The 21,551-nt window shown below is 47.4% G+C and overlaps 1 protein-coding gene across 1 annotated transcript; it reads right to left on the bottom strand.

The window, feature by feature from the left end:
• Positions 1-13,426: 13,426 nt before the first annotated feature.
• sft2d3 (SFT2 domain containing 3) lies at positions 13,427-17,419 on the bottom strand. The gene has a single exon (XM_060850873.1). It carries the CDS (start codon positions 15,429-15,431, stop codon positions 14,739-14,741), a length of 693 nt encoding a protein of 230 aa, XP_060706856.1. The 5' UTR covers positions 15,432-17,419; the 3' UTR covers positions 13,427-14,738.
• Between the last annotated feature and the right edge of the window lie 4,132 nt (positions 17,420-21,551).

The following is a 21,551-nucleotide window of genomic DNA, read 5'->3' as shown; positions in this document are numbered from 1 at the left end:
GCGAGGTCTTACGGTTGCTAAGAAGAAGCTGAGCTTTCTGGCTGATGGATGGTTGTGTGAGTCAGAGGTTTCAGATTCCAAGTGAGATGAAGAAATAACCAGTGAGTAACTGACGCCCTCAGTTGTGTAATTACTCATGTATTTTATAAAGTTGCTTCTCGCTTTTCTAGATAGAAGGGTTGTGGGAGTGGAGGGCAGATAGTTTAACGATGACATCCCAATGCTGTGCTGTCAGGTAAGTCTGATGCCTGGGATTCCCATAATTCCCGGGAAGCAAAGTGACTCCCAAGGCACCCAGTTGGCATTGGGAGAGATTTGTCCCGTGGATGGGCCATTAGACTTGTCTATAGCAGCGGAAGACGGGTGATAAATTCAGGCCAGGGTTGCACAGGCCTGGAGGAAGCACAGGATTATTACAGCGCAGAGAGAGAGAGGCTATTCATGCCTACACCGGTTCTAGCCCCTACTGCCAATCTCCTGCCTTTCTCCCCATCCAACCAAATAATCATCCAATACCCGACTTGAATGCCTCAATTGAACCTTGCCTCCGTCGAATTTCCAGACAGTACGTTCCAGAAACCAACTCTTTATTTTCTTTCCCCACACCCCCCCACACACATATCCCTTACTCCATTCGTGAGAGTTTGAGAGTGATCTTGTAAAGATTTATAAAATCATAAGGGGTACAGATAGGGTTAATGGCAGGTTAAAGACAACCTGGCCCCCATTTCGCCGCACCCTTCCCACCTGGGCAAAAATGGCTGGTGACGGTTCTGCGAATAGGACATCTGACATCCAGAACCATCTTCCCTATGCTGCAGGCTCTCACTGTTATTGGGAAAGCTCAGGCCCGTGCCTAACAGCTGGGCGAGGTCGGGAACTTTGACCTGCGACCTCTGGGTTAACAATTGTGGTGACTGATGCCAGAACACTTGTTCCAAGTCTCATTGATGAATGGTCTGCAGGTATACTTCAACAGAGAGTATTTTGTATAAACACTTGAGACATTAACATAAGTTGTAAAAAGGTTAAGGCCTCCATTCTGTCAATCACAAGAAAGACCCTATTATTTGGCCATTACAAAAGAGAAAGTGCTAGAAAAGCTAAAAGGTCTTAAAATTGATAAATCTCCTGGCCCCGATGGGATACACCCTAGAGTTCTGAGAGAGGTGGCTGAGGAAATAGCGGAGGCATTGGTTGAGATCTTTCAAGAGTCACTGGAGTCAGGGAAGGTCCCGGATGATTGGAAGATCGCTGTAGTAACCCCCTTGTTCAAGAAAGGATCAAGACAAAAGATGGAAGATTATAGGTCAATCAGCCTAACCTCGGTTGTTGGTAAAATTCTAGAATCCATCATTAAGGATGAGGTTTCTAAATTGTTGGAAGAGCAGAGTCTGATTAGAACAAGTCAACATGGATTTAGTAAGGGGAGGTCGTGCCTGACAAACCTGTTGGAATTCTTTGAAGAGGTGACAAGTAGGTTAGACCAGGGAAACCCAGTGGATGGGGTCTATCTAGACTTCCAAGAGGCCTTTGATAAGGTGCTACATGGGAGGCTGCTGAGCAAGGTGAGGGCCCATGGTGTTTGAGGTGAGCTACTGGTATGGATTGAGGATTAGCTGTCTGACAGAAGGCAGAGAGTTGGGATAAAAGGTTCTTTTTCGGAATGGCAGCCAGTGACAAGCGGTGTCCCTCAGGGTTCAGTGTTGGGGCCACAGCTGTTCATATTATATATTAATAATCCGAATGAAGGGACTGGGGGCATTCTAGCGAAGTTTGCCGATGATATGAAGTTAGGTGGACAGGCAGGTAGTACTGAGGAAGTGGGGAGGCTGCGGAAGGATCTAGACAGTTTGGGAGAGTGGTCCCGGAAATGGCTGATGGAATTCAACGTGAGCAAATACGAGGTCTTGTACTTTGGAAAAAAAGAATAAAAGCACAGACTACTTTCTAAACAGTGAGAAAATTCGTAAAGCCAAAGTACAAAGGGATCTGGGAGTGCTAGTCGAGGATTCTCTAAAGGTAAACATGCAGGTTGAGTCCGTGATTAAGAAAGCGAATGCAATGTTGTCACTTATCTCAAGAGGGTTGGAATATAAAAGCACCGTTGTGCTACTGAGAGTTTATAAAGCTCTGGTTAGGCCCCATTTGGAGTAATGTGTCCAGTTTTGGTCCCCACACCTCAGGAAGGCCATACTGGCACTGGAGCGTGTCCAGCGGAGATTCACACGGATGATCCCTGGAATGGTACGTCTAACATACGAGGAACGGCTGAGGATCCTGGGATTGTATTCATTGGAGTTTAGAAGATTAAGGGGAGGCTCAATAGAAACTTACAAGATAATACATGGCTTGGAAAGGGTGGACGCTAGGAAATTGTTTCCGTTAGGCAAGGAGACTAGGACCCGTGGACACAGCCTTAGAATTAGAGGGGGTAAATTCAGAACAGAAATGCGGAGACATTTCTTCAGCCAGAGAGTGGTGGGCCTGTGGAATTCATTGCCGCAGAGTGCAGTGGAGGCCGGGACACTAAATGTCTTCAAGGCAGAGATTGATAAATTCTTGATGTCACGAGGAATTAAGGGCTACGGGGAGAATGCGGGTAAGTGGAGTTGAAATGCCCATCAGCCATGATTGAATGGCGGAGTGGACTCGATGGGCCGAATAGTCTTACTTCCACTCCTATGTCTTACGTTTTTATGGTCTTATTTGATTTGCTTTATCATTATCACGTGCACCTACGTGCAGTGAAAAGTTCTGTTTTCCATGAAGTACAGGCAGATCATACCACGCAAAGATCATCCGGTGATAGAACAGAGCGAGAAATACAAAGGTTCAGGAAGCACACAAAAAGCAGTCTCTGTTTTCTCCCAGCCAGCCAGTCTTCCATCCGTGTTTCACTCCATCTTGTGTGTTTCCATTTCGGGTAATGACCTTTTACATGCCACCTTATCTGGAAATCCAACTGCAGAATGTCAACAGTCTCTGCCCTAATCACTGTGCATGTTCGTCCTTCAAAGAACTTCAATAAATTGGTGAAACATGATTTCCCTTTCACAAAACTTCACGAGTACCGTGAATATTTCTAACCTTCTTAATGATCGATGCTGAAACCTCCCCCACATGGTGGACATTAAGCTAGCTGGCCTATTGTTTCTGCTTTCTGCCTTCCTCCCTTTGTAAAGAGAGTGGCTTAACTTGTTCCTTTCTAGTCTGAGGGAACTTTTCCAGTAACTAGCAAGCTTTGGAAAATTACCGCCATTGCATCTACAAGCTCATTGGCCACCTTCAATAGGTCAAGAGTGAAGTCCATCAGGAACCAGGGTATGTCACCCAACAGCTCCACATGACACACTGGCTCATGGGTTAGCACTGCTGCCTCATGGTGCCAGGGACCTGGGTTTGATTCCAGCCTCAGGCGACTGTCTGTGCGGAGTTTGCATCTTCTCCTGTGTCCACAGGGGGGTCCTCCAGGTGCTCAGGCTTCCTCCCACAGTGCAAAGATGTGCAGGTAAAAACAAGGACTGCAGATGCTGGAAACCAGAGTCTAGATTAGAGGGATGCTGGAAAAACACAGCAGGTCAGGCAGCATCCGAGGAGCAGGAAAATCGACGTTTCGGGCAAAAGCCCTTCATCAGGAATAGAGGCAGGGTGCCTGCAGAGTGGAGAGATAAATGAGGGGGGGGGGGGGGGGGGGGGGGGGGTTGGGGAGAAAGATGTGCAGGTTTGAAGGATTGGCCACGCGAAATTGCCCATAGTGTTCAGGGATTAAGGCTTGGTGGAGTAGCCATGGGAAATACAAGGATAGGGGTGACAGGGAAGGTTAGCTCTGGGTGGGACGCTCTTTGGAGGGTCATTGTGGACTCAATAGTCCAAATAGACTGCTCCTACGATCAGTTTTCTCGGTACCATTTCCCGGGCGACTGTAATTTGACCGCATAAGGAGGCTCATGTGAAGCACAAAGAACATTAGGTCAGACCTTGCAACATTACAAAGGGAATGGACTATGAAAATAGGGAGGTAATGCTAAAACTACAAGACATGAGTCGGACCAAAGCTGGAATACCGTGGACCATCTAAGGAAAGATGTGCTGGCATTGGAGGTAGTCTAGGGAAGGTTCAGCAGACCAGGTATGACTATTTTAGGAGGACAGGGTGAGTCTGTACTTAGAATCGGAACTTAGAAAAGTGAGAGGTGGAATATTTTTTGTCGAGTTTCCAAAGTATCTTGTACGTTTCAGAGTCAATGTTGGAGAGATTGTTTGCCCTAGTGAGAGAGTCTAGGACGGAAGGGCGTCATCTTGGAATGTGAGGTTGCCCGTTTAAGAGGGAGAGGAGGAGGAATTTCTGCTCTCGGAGGGTAGTGAATCTGTGGAATTATTCACCGCAGAGGGCTTAGCGACCCAGGCTGATTCACTAAGCATGCTCAAGGCCAAGATGAACAGCCTTCACTCAATCAGGAAGGTTACGGGGGGTGGAGTCATGGTCATAGAGTTGTAGTTATATAACATGGAAACAGACCCCTTAGTCCAACTCGTGCACACCAACCAGATATCTTAAACTGATCTAGCCCAGCATTGGCCCGTAACCCTCTAAACTCTTCATAGTCACACACTCATCCAGATGCCTTTAAAATGTTGTAATTGAGTTGAGGGTGATCAGTCGTGCTCATTGAATGGCAGAGCAGGAGAGTGGCCTACCTCACCCCTGCTCCCGGATCTTACCAGTCAGTCCTGGTTAATGCTGGTGAGAGGAAGTTGCTCCTTTAACAAGGTTATGGTGTCCTTGTTTTTTTTTCTCTTTCAGAGAGGTCATAAATGACACAGCCTCCGAAAAGCCTGGTGGTTGAAGGGTTTTGTGGCCAACTTGATAATAGCTAACAGATACTGCCTCAGGCAGAAGGCTTTCGAGATTAATGAATAAACATTTGTATAATGAAAAGGGAGTGGCCAGTTCTCCCAGCTCAGCTTTTCTCTGGTTTGATTTGGTTTGGTTTTTAGCACTAGTGAGGAAAAGAGCTGTTGGACCCATAGATGCGGGTCCAGGTTGGTCCTCTCTGATCTCTCTCCTGTAAGTCCCTGTGTTTGATTCTACATCTTGTGCCGAGGGGGTTGTTTATGGGGATTGTGGCAAATGTCTGGAACAGCGTCATTAAGTTGGGATGATCTGTCGGGTTTTCGGAGAGGTTGAGCTGTTCTGTATTGTGTTGTTTGCGTTCCACTTAGAGATCTTGTAAATAACTCCTGTTCTGTTTAAAACTGAGTGGTTTGACCAAAACGACTCTCAAAGTCAGGCTCTGGGCTCCCCTCCTTGAAATGGTTTTGGGGGGGGGGGGAGGGGTGGTGTCTGGCCTGGTCCATAACACTGGCGTGGTGGGAGTGCAAAGCCCCCCCCCCCCCCAAACCCCGCACCCCACCGGGTCCGGGATTCGAAGGGGGCAGAGAGGGAACAACAGCCAAAAAGAGAGATCGATTCCCCCCCACCCCACCCCACCCCACCCCACTTCGCAGGAAGGGTCAGGCTCGGAGGGGAGGGGAAATTGGGTAGCGGTGGCTAGTTCGCATCACCCCCCACTCCGACTGCACACTGAAAGCTACGAGCTGAGGATTGTTTTTCCTGCGGCATTAATCCCAACACTCTCCAGTGACACAGGAGCTCAGCTCGCTCGCACCTGCCTGCCAGATTAATGGAAGCAGTTGGGAGATGGGTTGCTAGGCGACTGGTATCTGACGCGCCCATCTCTCTCTCTCTCTCTCTCTCTCTCTCTGTCTCACTCTCTCTCTCTGAAGATTTACAGAGCTCCGGCCTCACCGTGTGCCTGCAAGCAACTGTGTACCTCGACCATCTCCCCCCACCCCCCCCCCCTCAAGAAACGGGAGAGGCATCACGAGCCAGAGTGGCATCCTCCCCCTCCCCCACCCCCACCCCCTTGGCAGCTGAAATCGGTGCCCGTTTCCTCACCTGGTGCCAAAAAGTGCTCAGTCCCAGCAAACAGGGTCTCTTGTGAGTCAGGCTCATAGAATCATAGAATCTACCCACAGTGTGCAAACATGGCCTTCGGCCCAACAAGTCCACACCAACCCCTCTGAAGAGTAACCCACTTCCCTACATTTACCCCTGACCAACGCACCTAACCTACACATCCTTGTGACACTATGGGACAATTTAGCATGGGCCAATCCACCCGAACCTGCACGTTTTTTGGACTGTGGGAGGAAACCGGAACACCCGGAGGAAACCCACGCAGACACGGGGAGGGATGCGCAAACTCCGCACAGACAGTCGCCCCGAGGGTGGGATCGAACTCGGGTCCCTGGTGCAGTGAGGCAGCAGTGCTAACCACTGAGCCACTGTGCCGCCCACACAGACCTTAATATCAATGTCCGTGGATCCTTTGCCGTCCCCAAAATGCCTGGTCAAGAGATTTCCGCAGTACGTGCGGTTATATGGCACTGAAACAGGCCATTCATCTCCGCTGGTCCGTGCTCGCACTTCCGCCACTCTTGAGCCTCCTCTCATCTCATCTTTGGCGGGACTCAGTTTAGGAGTGAGGGGGGGAAAGATTTAAAAGGGACCGAAGGGGCAACTTTTTTCACGCAGAGGGTGGTGCGTGTATGGAATGAGCTGCCAGAGGGAGTGGTGGAGGCTGGTACAATTACAGCATTTAAAAGGCATCTGGATGGGTACATGAATAGGAAGGGTTTAGAGGGATATGGGTGCTGACAAATGGGACTAGATTCATTTCGGATATCTGGTCGGCATGGATGAGTTGGACCGAAGGGTCTGTTTCCATTATATGCATCTCTGTGACAGTGTAGATGCGGAAGGGGTGTTCCCCCCCACCCCCCTCCTGGGGGAATCTAGGACCACTGCGCATCGTCTCAGAATAAGGGGATGCCTATTTAAGGCAGAGATGAGGAGTAATTTCTTCTCTGAGGGGAGGTAATCCACATAATTCTTTACCGCAGAGGGTTGGTTCGTTAGACATATTCAAGCTTCGTTACAATTTTAGACAGCGAGGGAATCAAGGGTTACGGTGAGAAGGTAGGGGAGTGGCATGAGAACTGTCAGATCAGCATTCAAGACGCAACTGGACTAATACATAAGTAGGAAGGAAATAGAAGGATAAGGATCCTGTAAGTGAAGGTGGTTTTAGCACTGAAGAGCAAAACGTGACAGTGCATGTTTGGAGGGCCGAAGTTCCTGCGCTGTATTGTTCTTTGAGTATGGTCACCAAGCTGCCTAGAGTCAAGGGGATGTCATGTTCGACAGAATCCAACAGTCATCGAGGTGTACGGTCTGGTATCACACTAGTGCTGAAATTCATATGCCATTCTATTCTGTCACGTGGTAGGCAGAATGTCTCTTAGGTTTGACAGCAACATTAGTAGACAATACCATTGATGTTCCGACTGCACACCAGCGTGGCGCCTTCAGAAAGTGCTCAAACATTTGATTAGATTAGATTCCCTACAATACAGAAACAGGCCCCTTTGACCCAACAAGTCCAGACCGACCCTCCGAAGAGTCACCCACTCACCCTTATATTTACCCCCTGACTAAGCCACCTAACGCTATGGGCAATTTAGCATGTCAAATTCTCCTGACTAGCACATCCTTGGACTGTGGGAGGAAGCCCACGCAGACACGGGGAGAATGTGCAAACTCCGCACAGACAGTTGCCCGAGGTGGGAATCGAATCCAGGTCCTTGGCGCTGTGAGGGCAGCAGTGCTAACCACTGAGCCACCGTGCCACCCACCTTCCCTACTTCCAACTTCCCTTTGAGATAACTTACCATTCCAAAGTCGCTTGAACGTAGACGTTCCAGGACCAAAACTGGTGGTCTTATGCCTGTTTCTGACTTTAAGGGATATACAGCAAATAATCATCAGACCGCTGTAGCCATCATCTTGCAGGGTAACATTGATGCACCCAATCTCAGCATCTAGCCTGCAGTTCCCAAAATGGCTCAGGCCCTGTTTAAGAGATTGCTGGTAAGGTTGAAACTATCGCACCTGACGATATCGGAAATCCAACCTCCTTTAAAATAAAATTAATGCTATTTTGCATGTATGTGCATGCATGGAGTGCAGTAAATAAAATTGGTGAGTTTTTGGAAGATATAATATTGTGGTGATAAGCTGGCAGGATTGGATATTAAATATTGCTGGATCCAAGGCGCACAGGAAAGGAAGGGAAGGGAAAGGGGAGGATGCCAGTTTGATTTAAAGAGAATATTTCAGCGCTTAACAGAGAGAATCAAGGACATAATTTATTTGGCTAAGAAACAAAAAAAAGGGTAATTACACTATTTAGTTCAGTTAGTGGGCCATTAACTAGGTGGATTGTTGTGAAGGGATAAATTTGCAAGGAAGTTACAGAGAAATACATTGGGGTGGTACAGTGGCTAGGACATTAATGCCTCACATTGCCAAGGACCCAAGTTCAATTCCACCCTAGGGCGTCTGTCTGTGTGGAGTTTGCACATTACTCTCTGTATCTGCGCGTGTTTCTTCCGAGTGCTCCTGTTTCCTCCCCCAGTCCAAAGATAGACTGGGGAGATACTAAATGGGTACTTTGCACAGTGTTTACTGTGGGAAAGGATGTGGAAGATATACAATGTGGGAAAATAGATGGTGACATCTTGAAGAATGTCCATATTACAGAGGAGATGGTGCTGGATATCTTGAAAAGCATAAAAGTAGATAAATCCACAAGACCTGTTCAGGTGTACCCTAGAATTCTGTGGGAAGCGAGGGAAGTGATTGCTGGGCCTCTTGCTGAGATATTTATATAATCGACAGTCGCAGATGAGGTGCTGGAAGACTGGAGGTGGTGGCACTATTTAAGAAAGATGGTAAGGACAAGCCAGGGAACTATAGGCCAGTGAACCTGACGTCGGTGGTGGGCAAGTTGTTGGAAGGAATCCTACAGGATTTATATGTATTTAGAAAGGTGAGGATTGATTAACCATAGTCAACATGGCTTTGTGTGTGGGAAATCATGTCTCACAAACTTGATTTGAGCTTGCTGAAGTAACGAATAGGATTGATGAGGGCAGAGCAGTGGACGTGATCTGTGTGGCCTTCAGTAAGGTGTTCGACAGGGTTCCTCATGGTAGACTGGTTAGCAAGGTTAGATCTCATGGAATACAGGGAGAACTAGCCTTTTGGATACAGAACTGGTTTGAAGGTAGAAGTCGGAGGGTGGAGGATGGTTTTTCAGACTGGAGGCCTGTGACCAGTGGAGTGCCACAAGGATCGATGCTGGATCCACTGTTTTTCATCATTTACATAAATGATTTGAACGTGAACATAGGAGGTTAGTAAGTTTGCAGATGACATCAAAATTGGAGGTATAATGGACAGTGAAGAAGGTTACCTCAGATTACAGCTGGATCTTGATCAAATGGGCCAATAAGCCGAGGAATGGCAGACAGGGTTTAATTTAAATAAATGATGTGCTGCATTTTGGAAAAGCAAATCATAGCAGGACTTATACATTGTTCAGCAACAATCCCCAGGAGTGTACTATTAAAAGAGACCTTGGAGTGCAGATTCATAGCTCCTTGAAAGTGGATTCGCAGGTAGATAGGATAGTGAAGAGGGTATTTGGTATGCTTTCTGTTATTGGTCAGAGGATTGAGTAGATGAGTTGGGGGGTCATGTTGTGGCTGTACAGGACATTGGTTAGGCCACTTTTGGAATACTGTGTGCGATTCTAGTCTCCCACCTATCAGAAGAAAGTTGTGAAATTTGAAAGGATTCAGAAAAGAATTCACCCATCCAGATGCCTTTCAAACCTTGTAATTGTACCAGGCTCCACCACCACCACCGGCAGCTCATTCCATGCAAGCACCACCCTCTGTGTGAAAAAGTTGCCCCTTTTAAATCTTTCCCCTCTTGCCTTAAACCAGTTCCCTCTAGTTTGGATTCCCCTATCCCAGGGAAAAGACTTTGTATATTTACCCTGTCCATGCCCCTCAGCCTCCGACGTTCCAGGGAAAACAGCCCCAGCCTGTTCAGCCTCTCCCTGTAGCTCAAACCCTCCAGCCCTGGCAACATCCTTGTAAATCTTTTCAAATTGCCTGGTACAATTACCAAGTTTGAAAGGCTTCTGGATGGGTGAATTCTTTTCTGAACCCTTTCAAGTTAAACAACATCCTTCCTGTAGCAGGGAGACCAGAACTGAGTGCAATATTCCAACAGTGGCCTAACCAATGCCCTGTAGAGCGGCAACATGACCTCCCAACACACACTCCCTACACTGACCAATAAAGTCAAATGTACTGAATGCCTTCTTCACTATCCTGGTCTACCTGCGACTCCACTTTCAGGTAAGTAGGAACCTTCACCCCAAGGTCTCTTGGTTCCGCCACACTCCCAGGACATTACCATTCAGCGTATGGTAGTGTCCCAACCTCTGGGCTATGAGACCCAGCTTCAAGTCTCCCACCTGTTCCACAGGTGTGTGAATAACATCGCTGAATGGGTTGATTAAACGGATAGTGAAGTGATAAATATGAAATTGGCAGAGTTAACAAGAAACGTGATAAAGAACTGTCCTTTGGCCCTGAGGAATGTTTTTAAGCGGACTTTCTTAGGAACCGGTGTTAGGGACTCTGCTGCCCCTGATATAAATACTCCGCACAAGACAGTCGCAAAATTTATGGACCTGATACTCGGGAAGCATGGTGAACTGCAGGGAGACTGTGGAACATCAAAAGGACGTTAGACAAGCTGGTGGAATGTATAGACTTGAGCGGCAGATGAAATTTACTGCAAAGAGGTGTGAAGTGATTCATTTTGGCAAGGAGACTGTGGAGAAATAACATAAAGGGAACAAAAAAATGAGAGTGTGGGTGCAGGAACAGGAGGACCTGGGTGAACAAATCATTGAAATGACAGGTCGAGGAAGCCACTAATAATAGGGGAGGCAGTGGCATTATGCTAATATAATCGGAGTACAATGTCCTTGTGAATTCTTTTCTCTTCTGCATAGACCTCTGAGGTCTGCGCTTGGGGAGTGACTTCTGCAATCAGGAATCAATGCTGCAAACAGCACCATTGCAAACCTGTCACCTGCAAATTTCCTAACTACACCCCCGATATTCAAATCCAAATCATTTGTGTAAATGACGAAAAGCAGCGGACCCAGCACCAACACTTGTGGGACACCACTGGTCACAGGCCTCCACGGTCTGAAAAGCAACCCTCCGCCACCACCCCTCTGTCTTCTACCTTCGAGCCGGTTCTGTATCAAATGGCCAAGTCTCCCTGTGCAGACATGCAGGAGGCTGGAGGAACACAGCAAGCCAGGCAGCATCAGGGGATGGAGAAGTCAACATTTCGAGTGTAACCCTTCTTCATGACTCATGACGCTGCCTGGCTTGCTGTGTTGTTCCAGCCTCCTGCCTGTCCACTTTGGATTCCAGAATCTGCAGGTTTTTTTAATTGTCTCTGACCAGGTTTTCCCTGTGTACCCCGACTTGGAGAGTCAGAAGGAACGTTGCTGGACAAGTCATCCAGAGGCCCAGGCTAATGTGTTCGGGACATGCATTCCAATCTCACAGTAGCAGATGGCAAAATTTGAATTCAGTCATGTCTAGGAATGAAAGCCAGTTAATAATCATTGTCTTAAGAGCCCATTTGGTTCACTAACGTCTTTCCCCTGTACCCCATCAGCTCAAGTATAATTGGGGATGATCAATAAATGCCAGCCTTAAGGAAGGAGTCATTGCAGAAGCAGATACAAAGGCAAACAAACCAGAAGTGAACTTGCCCCACTTTGTTGTTCTAGCTTATATTCAGGCATTACTTGTAGTATCCGTAACAGTGATCCAGTTGGTGGCACTTTGCATGGGGGGGGGGGGGGATGAAGAGATTTTCCTAGGAATCAGCTCAGAACTAGGCAACAATTTCCCATCATAAATTGTTGAAAATCCTTGACTGCAAAGGGCCAGAGTTGGATAATTTGAGAGACAGGGAGCTGAGAAGGCTGGGGCTGTTTTCTCTGCAACACCAAACGTGACCTTATAGATGTTTATAAAATCATGAGATGGCATGGATAAGTGAAGAGACAAAGTCTTTTCTCTGGGGTGGGGGAGTCCAGAACTAGGGGGCATAGGTTTAGGGTGAGAGGAGAAAGATATAAAAGAGACCTCAGGGGCAACTTTTTCACACAGAGGGTGGTGCATGTATGGAATGAGCTGCCAGAGGATGTGGTGGAGGCTGGTACAATTTCAACATTTAAAATGCATCTAGATGGGTATATCAATAGGGAGGGTTTAGAGGGATACGGGCCAAGTGCTGGCAAATGGGACTAGATTGCTTTGGGATATCTGGTCGGCATGAACGGGTTGGACTGAAGGGTATGTTTCTGTGCTGTACATCTCTATGACTCACCTACCTAAGGCATAGGTGAGCAGAAATTTCTCCAGAGGGTACTGAATCTGTGCGATCCTTTACCACAGAGCGCTGTTGAGGCTGGGTCATGGAGTGCATTAATGTGGGATGCATGGAATTTTAATCAGTGGGGAAATCAGGCGTTGTCAGGAAAAGGCAGGAACGTGCAGTTGAGGATTATCAGATCGGCCATGACCTTGTCAGAACGAAGCAGCACACTCGACAGTAGAATGGCTTACTTCTACTCCAAAATCTTATGGCCTAATCGTCTTTCTTCACCTAAATAGCACCGTATTCTTTTCTCCCTCGTGTTCCTCAGATCAGCCACCACCTGCCTGAACAGCACAGCACACTTGATGGGCTGATTGGACCATGCTTTAAGGCCTACCCAGGGACAGACACTGATCTGGCCTTGCCAGCAATGCTCGAATCCCAAGAATGCATTGTTTGTTTAAAAAGAAAGGGACCTGCGAGCACTGAAGCGGAGATCCCTGATGTGGGCCACAGGCAATTCACTTCCATCTTGAAACATACTGTGCACTGGGCTGGTGGGAGGTCGACTGGATGCAGGCTGACTGATGGTCTGCAGGCTGAAGTAGACATATGTGAGTGGACTCGCCCCGAGTGAGACACACACACAGACTAATGAGTTAATCTAGAAAACAACTTACAGAGCCTTGGACGCCAACAGAACCCTGTTCTCTTCTCACTCCCGCTGATCCTTCCAACTCTTACTTCCATGCTGTTAAAGACTCAGTGTGGGGTGTGAGGAAGGTAGATTGTGATCTCCCTCGATGGCTGTCCTTCAACTTGGGAAGGAGGTGAAGCCATTCTCTGCAGACGAACCAAGGCATCGCATGTCACAGGGCAAAATGAACGACAGACTCCCACCTCCCAAACCCTCCTCTAACCACCTTCCCCCTAACAGTGCTGAAACAGCACATCAGGTTTGACAGGCAGAGCGTGGGCAGTTAGCAATAAAATACAGAGGGATCAATGACAACACGGACAACAACAGCATGTGTTACAACGATTTAATAGTCATTATTAAACAACACATTCTCCAAAGGCACGTGATATAACGGCTGTTTAATGCTTATCATTCATCCCCTTTTAACTTGGTGACAGAACCAGCATTAGAGACAAAATCTTTATCAATTAGCAGTGTCCCGGTGATGGGACTGTGAAACCCATACCCATTAGCACTGTACAGTGTTAGTGACAGATCTGTACCTATTAGCACTGTAGCCATTGGCACTGTACAGTGTAATAAACTGACAGACCTGTACCTCCTAGTATTTAACCCTGAAACCCTAATGCTGTCTCCAGAGTCAATCCTGTTTTGGAAGAACATAGTTTATTACAACTGTACTGGAAATAGAGTTTATATTTCATTTACACCCTTCACAGTGTAATTGGTGCCTGTTTGGAATTGTTTGGGTACACTGAATGGGAGTTTGTGGGGTGGGTGGGAATGAATTAACAGACAGAAACCTACCAAGAGTCCTTGTTCACATTGTACTCAAAGTCCTAACAGCTCCAGGAGCAAAGAAACAGTCAGTTACATCTTTAGTTCCAAGCTTCATTCCAAAGTGGGCTGTTTTCAGAGAAGGGGAGGGCATTGCCATATGGTTAAGACTCAGTCGACTGCTTGTGGAGATTTTCGGTTTTGCTGCTAAGTGATAGCACGAGGCTGTGAACAGGGGTGTCACAGTCCACTCCTGACTGGCAGCCATCTTTCCCACTCACAGCTAAAGGAAGACAGACTCGTGCCTATAGACCAGCTTTCAGAGTCACCCGATATCTCAGAGCACTTGGTGAGTGAAGTACATCTGAAGTGCAGTCACTGTTGTACCACAAGGGACGCGACAGTGCCGATTTATGCCTTGTGGGGTCCCAAAAAACAGGAATGTGACAATGATCAGATCGGTTTAGCTTTCCATAATGGCAACAGCGGGACAATTATTGGCCAGGGCACAACAACTTAAAATTACTAGCCATCACAAGAACTTTTACATCTGTCGCAGAGCACAGGTAGTGGAATCCCTGGTTTAATATCAAAATAGTTCACCTCTTAACAGTGCAGGGCTACACCGGGAGCACTGACCCAGGATACTGTGCTCAGATCTCTGCAACAGGACTCAAACCAGTGAATTTTGACTTGGAGGTGAGAGGGAGACAGAAGAGAGCAGGAAAAGATAGAGAGAGGAGTGGAAGAAAGAGAGACTGCTGCCCACTGGGGTCACAGTTGACATCTGCCAGTAGGAATTGGTATACTTCCCACCAGACAGTTTGCTCCCCCTCCCCCAACACACAGCGGCTTTCCGGTCCCTCACACTGGGAGGCTCTTGCTGACTGTGCGCTTGAACGCCGAGGTTAAGAAGCCACCGACAAAACGGAGACCCGCTGGGCCCCCCGGGATGGAACTGAGCAGGTAGCCGGCGAGGGTGAGGAGCTGAAAGGCGGCAGCGACGGCAGTCAGGGCAGTGCTCCGCAGTGCCAGGGCGCTGTACAAGGTGGCGAAGAGGGAGCCCAGGTAGGCGGCTGTGAACGGCAGGTGCTGGCGGGAGAGCAGCAGGCGGAGCTGGTTGTAGGGCCCACGCAGCAGGGCCAGGCCCGTCAGCAGGAAGACGCTGCCCAGGGTGAAGAGCAGGGCGAACTTCCGGGCCCTCAGCAACATGAAGGGAGCGTAGAGGGCTGACAGGCCGAAGCACAGCAGCCCCATGGCCAGGCAGAGGCCGAAACCGGTCAGCCGCTGGCGCCGGGACAGGGCAGGCAGGCACGGGTCCGGTTCCGTTGACCAGAACCCACCTGACGATGGGCTGGAGTCCTGGCTCGGCGCTGGCTTGCCACTCTGCCCAGAAGAGAACGGGTTCATCCGGCTCATCCAGCCATTGGCGGGGCGACTGGGTTCAGGCGAGTCGGCTTCCAGAGGTAAGAGGGGCTCGCTGTCAGCCCCATTCCCGTTGCGATTGCCTCGTGACTGTGACAGGTACTCCTGCAGCTGCCGGTTCAGATCAGTCATTCTGGGGCCACGGCAACAGGGCAGACCTGTTCTGCTCCGGAGTTCTGAGCAAAGACCGTTGAGCAGGGAAGGTCGGCCTGCCCAACTTAAAGCCCCAGCATCAAACAGTTAGAATGTTCGAAAGGTCGGAATGCGCACAGAGTTACGGTGGAGTTGGCACACAGACAATTGTCCAGAGCTGCTGCCTGCTTCAACTGGACCCTCTGTTTGAGTTCTGTCTTTTAGAGTCTCTCCTTCTCCTCCTGTCAGACTGCCTCTTCAACAGAGTCTGTCCTTCTGCTGCCAGGCTCTCTCTTTAACACAGTCTTTCCTCCTGTCAGAATATCTCTCTCTCGGATTCTCTCCTCCTGTCAGACTGCCTCTTTAGCAGATTCCCTCCTCCTCCGATCGGAATGTCCTTTTAAGAGTTTCTCCTCTTATCGGATGTCTCTTTAAAGGAATCTGTCCTCCTCCTTCTCTTCAGCAAAGTCTCCTCTTCTCCTCCTGTTGGATTGTGTCTTTAGTAGAGTATCTCCTTCTCCTCCTGTCAGACTGCCTCTTTAACAGAGTCTTTGCTCCTGTCAGAATATCTCTCTCACAGATTCTCTCCTCCTGTTGGGCTGTCTCTTTAACAGAGTTGCTCCTTATCCTCCTCCTCCTGTCCAACTTTCTCTTTAACAGTCTCTTTTCCTATCGGACTGTCTCTAATTGTCTCTCTTTGTCCCTCCCTCGTCTCTCTCTGATGTTGATTTTATTCCTCCTCCCCCATTATCTTTAATTTGATCTTTATTTCCTCTCTAATTTTGAATTTTTATTTTTCTCTAATCTCTCCCTCTCTCCATCTAGCTATCTCTGATGAGTTTGATTCCTCTGTCGGATATTAATTTTATTCCCCTCTTTTCTGGCATTAATTTTGCAGCTCTCACTGAATTTAGTTTTATTCTTTCTACCTCTTTTTCCACTCCCTTCTTCTCTCTGATTAGATTTATGTCTCCCTCAATTTATTTTTATTCCTCTCCCCCCTTTCTGATTAGTTTTAATCCTCTCACTCTCCCCAATATTACTTGTATCCCTCACTTCCCCAAATATGTTTTATCCCCTTCTCCCTCTATATTTTATCGCCTCTGATATTTTCTCTCTCCGATATTTATATTTTATCTCTCCCCTGCCCTTGTGATTTTTATATTTTATCCCTCTTTCTCTGATAGTTATATTTTATTTCTCCCAGTTTATCCTCCTGTCACTCTCTCTCTGATATTCTCCGTCTCCGGTATTTTATTTCTCTCTGTCAGATATATTTTATCTCTCCCCCCTCTGCGATATTTTATATTTTATCTCTCCCCTTTTTCTGATATTTTATCCCTCTCCCCTGTGATATTTTATATGTTATCCCTCTCCCCTGTGATATTTTATCCCTTTCCCCTGTGATATTTTATATTTTATCCCTCCCTGCTTCTGTGATATTTTATCCTGTGATATTTTATATTTTATCCCTCTCTGCTTCTGTGATATTTTACATTTTATCCTGTGATATTTTATATTTTATCCCTCCCTGCTTCTGTGATATTTTATATTTTATCCCTCTCTACTTCTGTGATATTTTATATTTTATCCCTCTCTACTTCTGTGATATTTTATCCCTCTCCCCTCTGATATTTTATATTTTATCCCTCTCCCCCCCCGGTGATATTTTATATTTTATCCTGTGATATTTTATATTTTATCCCTCTCTACTTCTGTGATATTTTATATTTTATCCTGTGATATTTTATATTTTATCCCTCTCTACTTCTGTGATATTTTATCCCTCTCCCCTGTGATATTTTATATTTTATCCCTCTCCCCCCCCCGGTGATATTTTATATTTTATCCTGTGATATTTTATATTTTATCCCTCTCTACTTCTGTGATATTTTATATTTTATCCCTCTCTACTTCTGTGATATTTTATCCCTCTCCCCCTGTGATATTTTATATTTTATCCCTCTCCCCCCTGTGATATTTTATATTTTATCCCTCTCCCCCTGTGATATTTTATATTTTATCCCTCTCCCCCCTGTGATATTTTATATTTTATCCCTCCCCCCCCTGTGATATTTTATATTTTACCTTCCCCCCTCTCTGAAAGCCCCTCTGTCCCAGTCCCTCCTCCCCTCTCTCTCTGAAAGTACCTACCTCTCCCCACCCCCCGTCCCCCTCTCTCTCTCTGAAAGCCCCTGTCCCTGTCTCCCTGAAAGCCCCCTGTTCCTCCCCCTCCTCTGTCTCTCTCTGTCTCTGCCTCTCCCCTCCCCCTCTCTCCCCCTCTGTCTGTGACGCTCGAGCCCGGGCTGCGTTGCTGCAAATGTCGACCGCCGTCACCCGGATGTCGCGCGCGGGAAGGGGCGGGGCCCTCAGGGAGGGTTCATCGAGCCCTGGGGGGAGGGGAGAGAGAGGGGTCAGAGGTCACCTGTGGGCCCGGCCTGGTCGCCGGGGCAACGGCTCTCACCGCTCCGCTCCCCTCCCCCACCCGCCTGCCTGCCCGCCCGCCTGCAGCGTGCGCGTGCGCACCGCGCTCCGCCCGGTCAGACCCTGAGGACAGCGCGGGACACTTACATTTGTGTAGCGCCTGTCTCCATCGCCGGGAAGTAGACAGCTGCTGTTGGCTGGGGCGGGGAAGAAAAAAAACAGGAGCCAGTTTTAACCAACCAGAAGAGACCCCTTCGGCCCTGTCCCACCCCCCCCCTCAAAAAGCCTTGAATAAGTTCAGTGGCACAGCTGATTTTAATTTCAACTCTACATTCCTGCATATCCTCCCCACAATCCATTTAAGCTTTCATCCCTTTGGTCGTCAGTGTGGGAACAGCAATAATAATTCTCGATAATCTGCCCTCCTGCTGTTGATTTGAAGGACAGACAGCAAGGATCTTTACAGCAGAGGAAACAGGAGTATGCCACTCAGCCCATCGAGTCTGCTCTGCCATTCAATAGGATCAGGGTTGATCTGATATTGCTCACCTTCACACTTTGCCACCCTCTCCCCGTAACTCTTGAATCCTCCATTGATCAAGAGTATACCCGTCTCAGCCTTAAATATACACAATGACTCTTCCTCCACAGCTGTCTCTTTGGAAGGAGTTCCAAAGACTCTCAACCCTCTGAGAGAATAAATCTCAGTCTTAAATTGGCACCCCTTCACTCTGACACTACGCCTTCTGGTCCTAGATTTTTCCATAAGGGGACACACCCTTTCAGAATTGACACTGTCAAGCTCCTTAAGATCACACCCCTGCCCATCTTCAAGAAAGTGCCATGGAGCCTTTTGCTTTCATCGCTAAGCAGTTGGTGGGAGTTTCCTCTGACAGATGGCACCGCTGTCCAAACAGTGCTCCCCCTCCGGTTCTGTTCTGGACTTTTGTGCCCTGGATCGAGACTTGAACCCACAACTCTTGGGACTGATATGCAGGAGTGGAAGTAAATCTGCACTCTGTCGAGTTTCTGCCCAGTTGGACTTGGACACTACACCATAAAACTAGCAGAGAAAGTTAGGCAAGTGCAATATATATCTGGTGCAAATTAAGTTTCAGTGAAATTTTTCACTCGCATTGAAAATAATTGGGCTCAAAACTGTCATCACCATAACCCTCAGATTGAATTGACCACCACGGTAAGTTTGTTGTGGTTTCTCATTTAGGAGGCTCTAAAAATTAAGCTGGATCTTTTGGGAGGAAAAGACACATTTTAAAAGTTTATGAACAAATATTTTTATTAAATTTACTAAGAAATTGAGAATTGTATGCAAATGTAACTAGCAAGTGGTTGCATGTACATCTTAAATATCATAGTCCGCAATTTAAAGTCCGGGAGATTAGTACCATGGATGTTTTCTCTGCGTGTCATCTGTAATAGCTTCCCTGCCTATCTGTGTCTTAACATTTACTTATATCCTTGCCCCAGTTTTCATCAGCATGGGCAGATGAGTGTCACCCACATTTCTGTGGGTCAGGAGTCACATATAGGTCAAACAGATTCCAACCCTAAAGGACATGAGTGAAGCAAATGTGTTTTTGCTTAGTGGGATCAATCAAAAGCACGGCGTTCGTTTTCACGTGCACTCTGATGACTTGTAACTCTTCCTCACCTCCACCAGCCATCTCAGCGCCTCCTGTGCTTTAATCGTCAGGTTGTTAATGTGTGGCAGCCAGTATCTAAATGAGCAGAAATAAGCTCCAATTACATAATGCGCAAACTGAAGTTCATTGACTCTGTTCCCTTGCCCCTAACTCTGTCTCTTCCTCCTCAGCCGCAGTTTGAGGCTGGGCCAGACTGTGTGCAGTATTGACTTTGGGATGTGCTTTTGATGCCATACTCATTCCAACACCAAGACCATTTTAACATCATCTGACTCCACCCCTGCCTCGGGTGTTTTACTGTGGAAACCCTCAAAATTGTGCATCAGTTACCTCTAGGACTTCAGTACCCTGACATGCTCTTGGCCTGCCTCCCCCTCTCTATCCTGTGTAAATGTGAGGCCATCCAAAACTCAGTTGCCCATGTTGCAAATCACGTCAAGTCCCATTCACCTATCACGCATGTTGCCGGCTGTACTGGTTAAACCAATCATTGATTGGAAGATCCCCACCCTCTATTTCAAATCCCTCCATGGCTTCACCTCTCCTTCTGTCCATAATCTCCACTGACCCCCCCACATCTACATTCACCTAATTTCCAGTCTCTTGATTTTAATCACTTCACCTTTGGCAATCGTGTATTCAACTGTCTCAGCCTAAGTGTAAGACCATAAGACATAGGAGCAGAAATTGGGTCATTCGGCCCAGTTTGCCATTCGATCATGGCTGACAGGTTTTTCAACTCCATTTTCCCGCTTTCTCCCCGTAAGCTTTGACCCCCTTTGCATTCGAGAGCCGGTCTATCTCTGTTTTAAATATAAGACATAGGAGTGGAAATAAGGCCATTCAGCCCATCGAATCCACTCCACTCAATGACCTGGCCTCCACTGCCTTCTGTGGCAAGGTATTCCATGGATTCCCCACTCTCTGGCTGAAGACGTTTACCCTTACCTCCATTCTAAAGGATCTTCCCTTTACTCTAAGGCTGTGCCCTTGGGTTTCCATCTCTCCCACCAATGGAAATGCCTTCCCAATGTCCACTCTGTCCAGGCCGTTCAGCGTTCTGAAAGTTTCAATCAAATCCCCCCCATCCTTCTAAACTGTGGAATCCAACTCCCTAAATCTCTCTAACTCACTGTCACTCTTTTAACCTTCTTCTTAAAATGTGATTCTTTCACCAAGATATTAGCAGTGTGCCTTAATATCTATGTCAAATTTTGATTTGTGAACAAAAGAACATCAGAAACAGGATCAGGAATAGTCATTCGGCTCTCTGTATCTGCTGTAACTGCTCATGACTGATCTGACCATAAGTCCACTTTTCTGTTTGTGTACCTGAACCTCTGACTCCTACCTGGTGCGGCCGCACTTGGAGTATTCCGTACAGTTCAGGTCACCGCATTAAAGGAAGGATGTGGAAGCTTTGGAAAGGGTGCAGGGGAGGTTTACCAGGATGTTGCCTGGTATGGAGGCAAGGTCTTACGAGGAAAGGCTGAGGGACTTGAGGCTGTTTCCGTTCGAGAGAAGAAGGTTGAGAGGTGACTTAATTGAGACATACAAGATAATCAGAGGGTTAGATCGGGTGGACAGGGAGAGCCTTTTTCCTCGGATGGTGATGGCTAGTACGAGGGGTCATAGCTTTAAATTGAGGGGTGATAGATATAGGACAGATGTCAGAGGTAGTTTCTTTACTCAGAGGGGCGTGGAACGTACTGCCTGCAACAGTAGTAGACTCACCAACTAGACTCGCATTTAAATGGTCATTGGATAGGCATATGGACGAGAATAGAATAGTGTAGGATAGATGGGCTTCAGGTTGGCACAGGTCAGTGCAACATGGAGGGCCAAAGGGCCTGTACTGCGCTTTAATGTTCTATGTTCTATCAAAAGTGTGTCTAACTTGGCCTTCAGCACATTGAATGACCAGCCTCCCCTGCTCTTTCGAGGACCGAAAACCCCTCTGAGTGAAGACATTCCTACCCTTCTCCATCTTAAATAGGAAACTTCTTATTTTTAGACACTTCCCCCCTCAGTT

The sequence above is a fragment of the Hemiscyllium ocellatum genome, chromosome 35 (assembly GCF_020745735.1).
Source record: "Hemiscyllium ocellatum isolate sHemOce1 chromosome 35, sHemOce1.pat.X.cur, whole genome shotgun sequence".
NCBI lineage: Eukaryota > Metazoa > Chordata > Chondrichthyes > Orectolobiformes > Hemiscylliidae > Hemiscyllium > Hemiscyllium ocellatum.
Note: the sequence above shows the minus strand (reverse complement) of the source record. Positions and strands in the feature narration are given on the sequence as shown.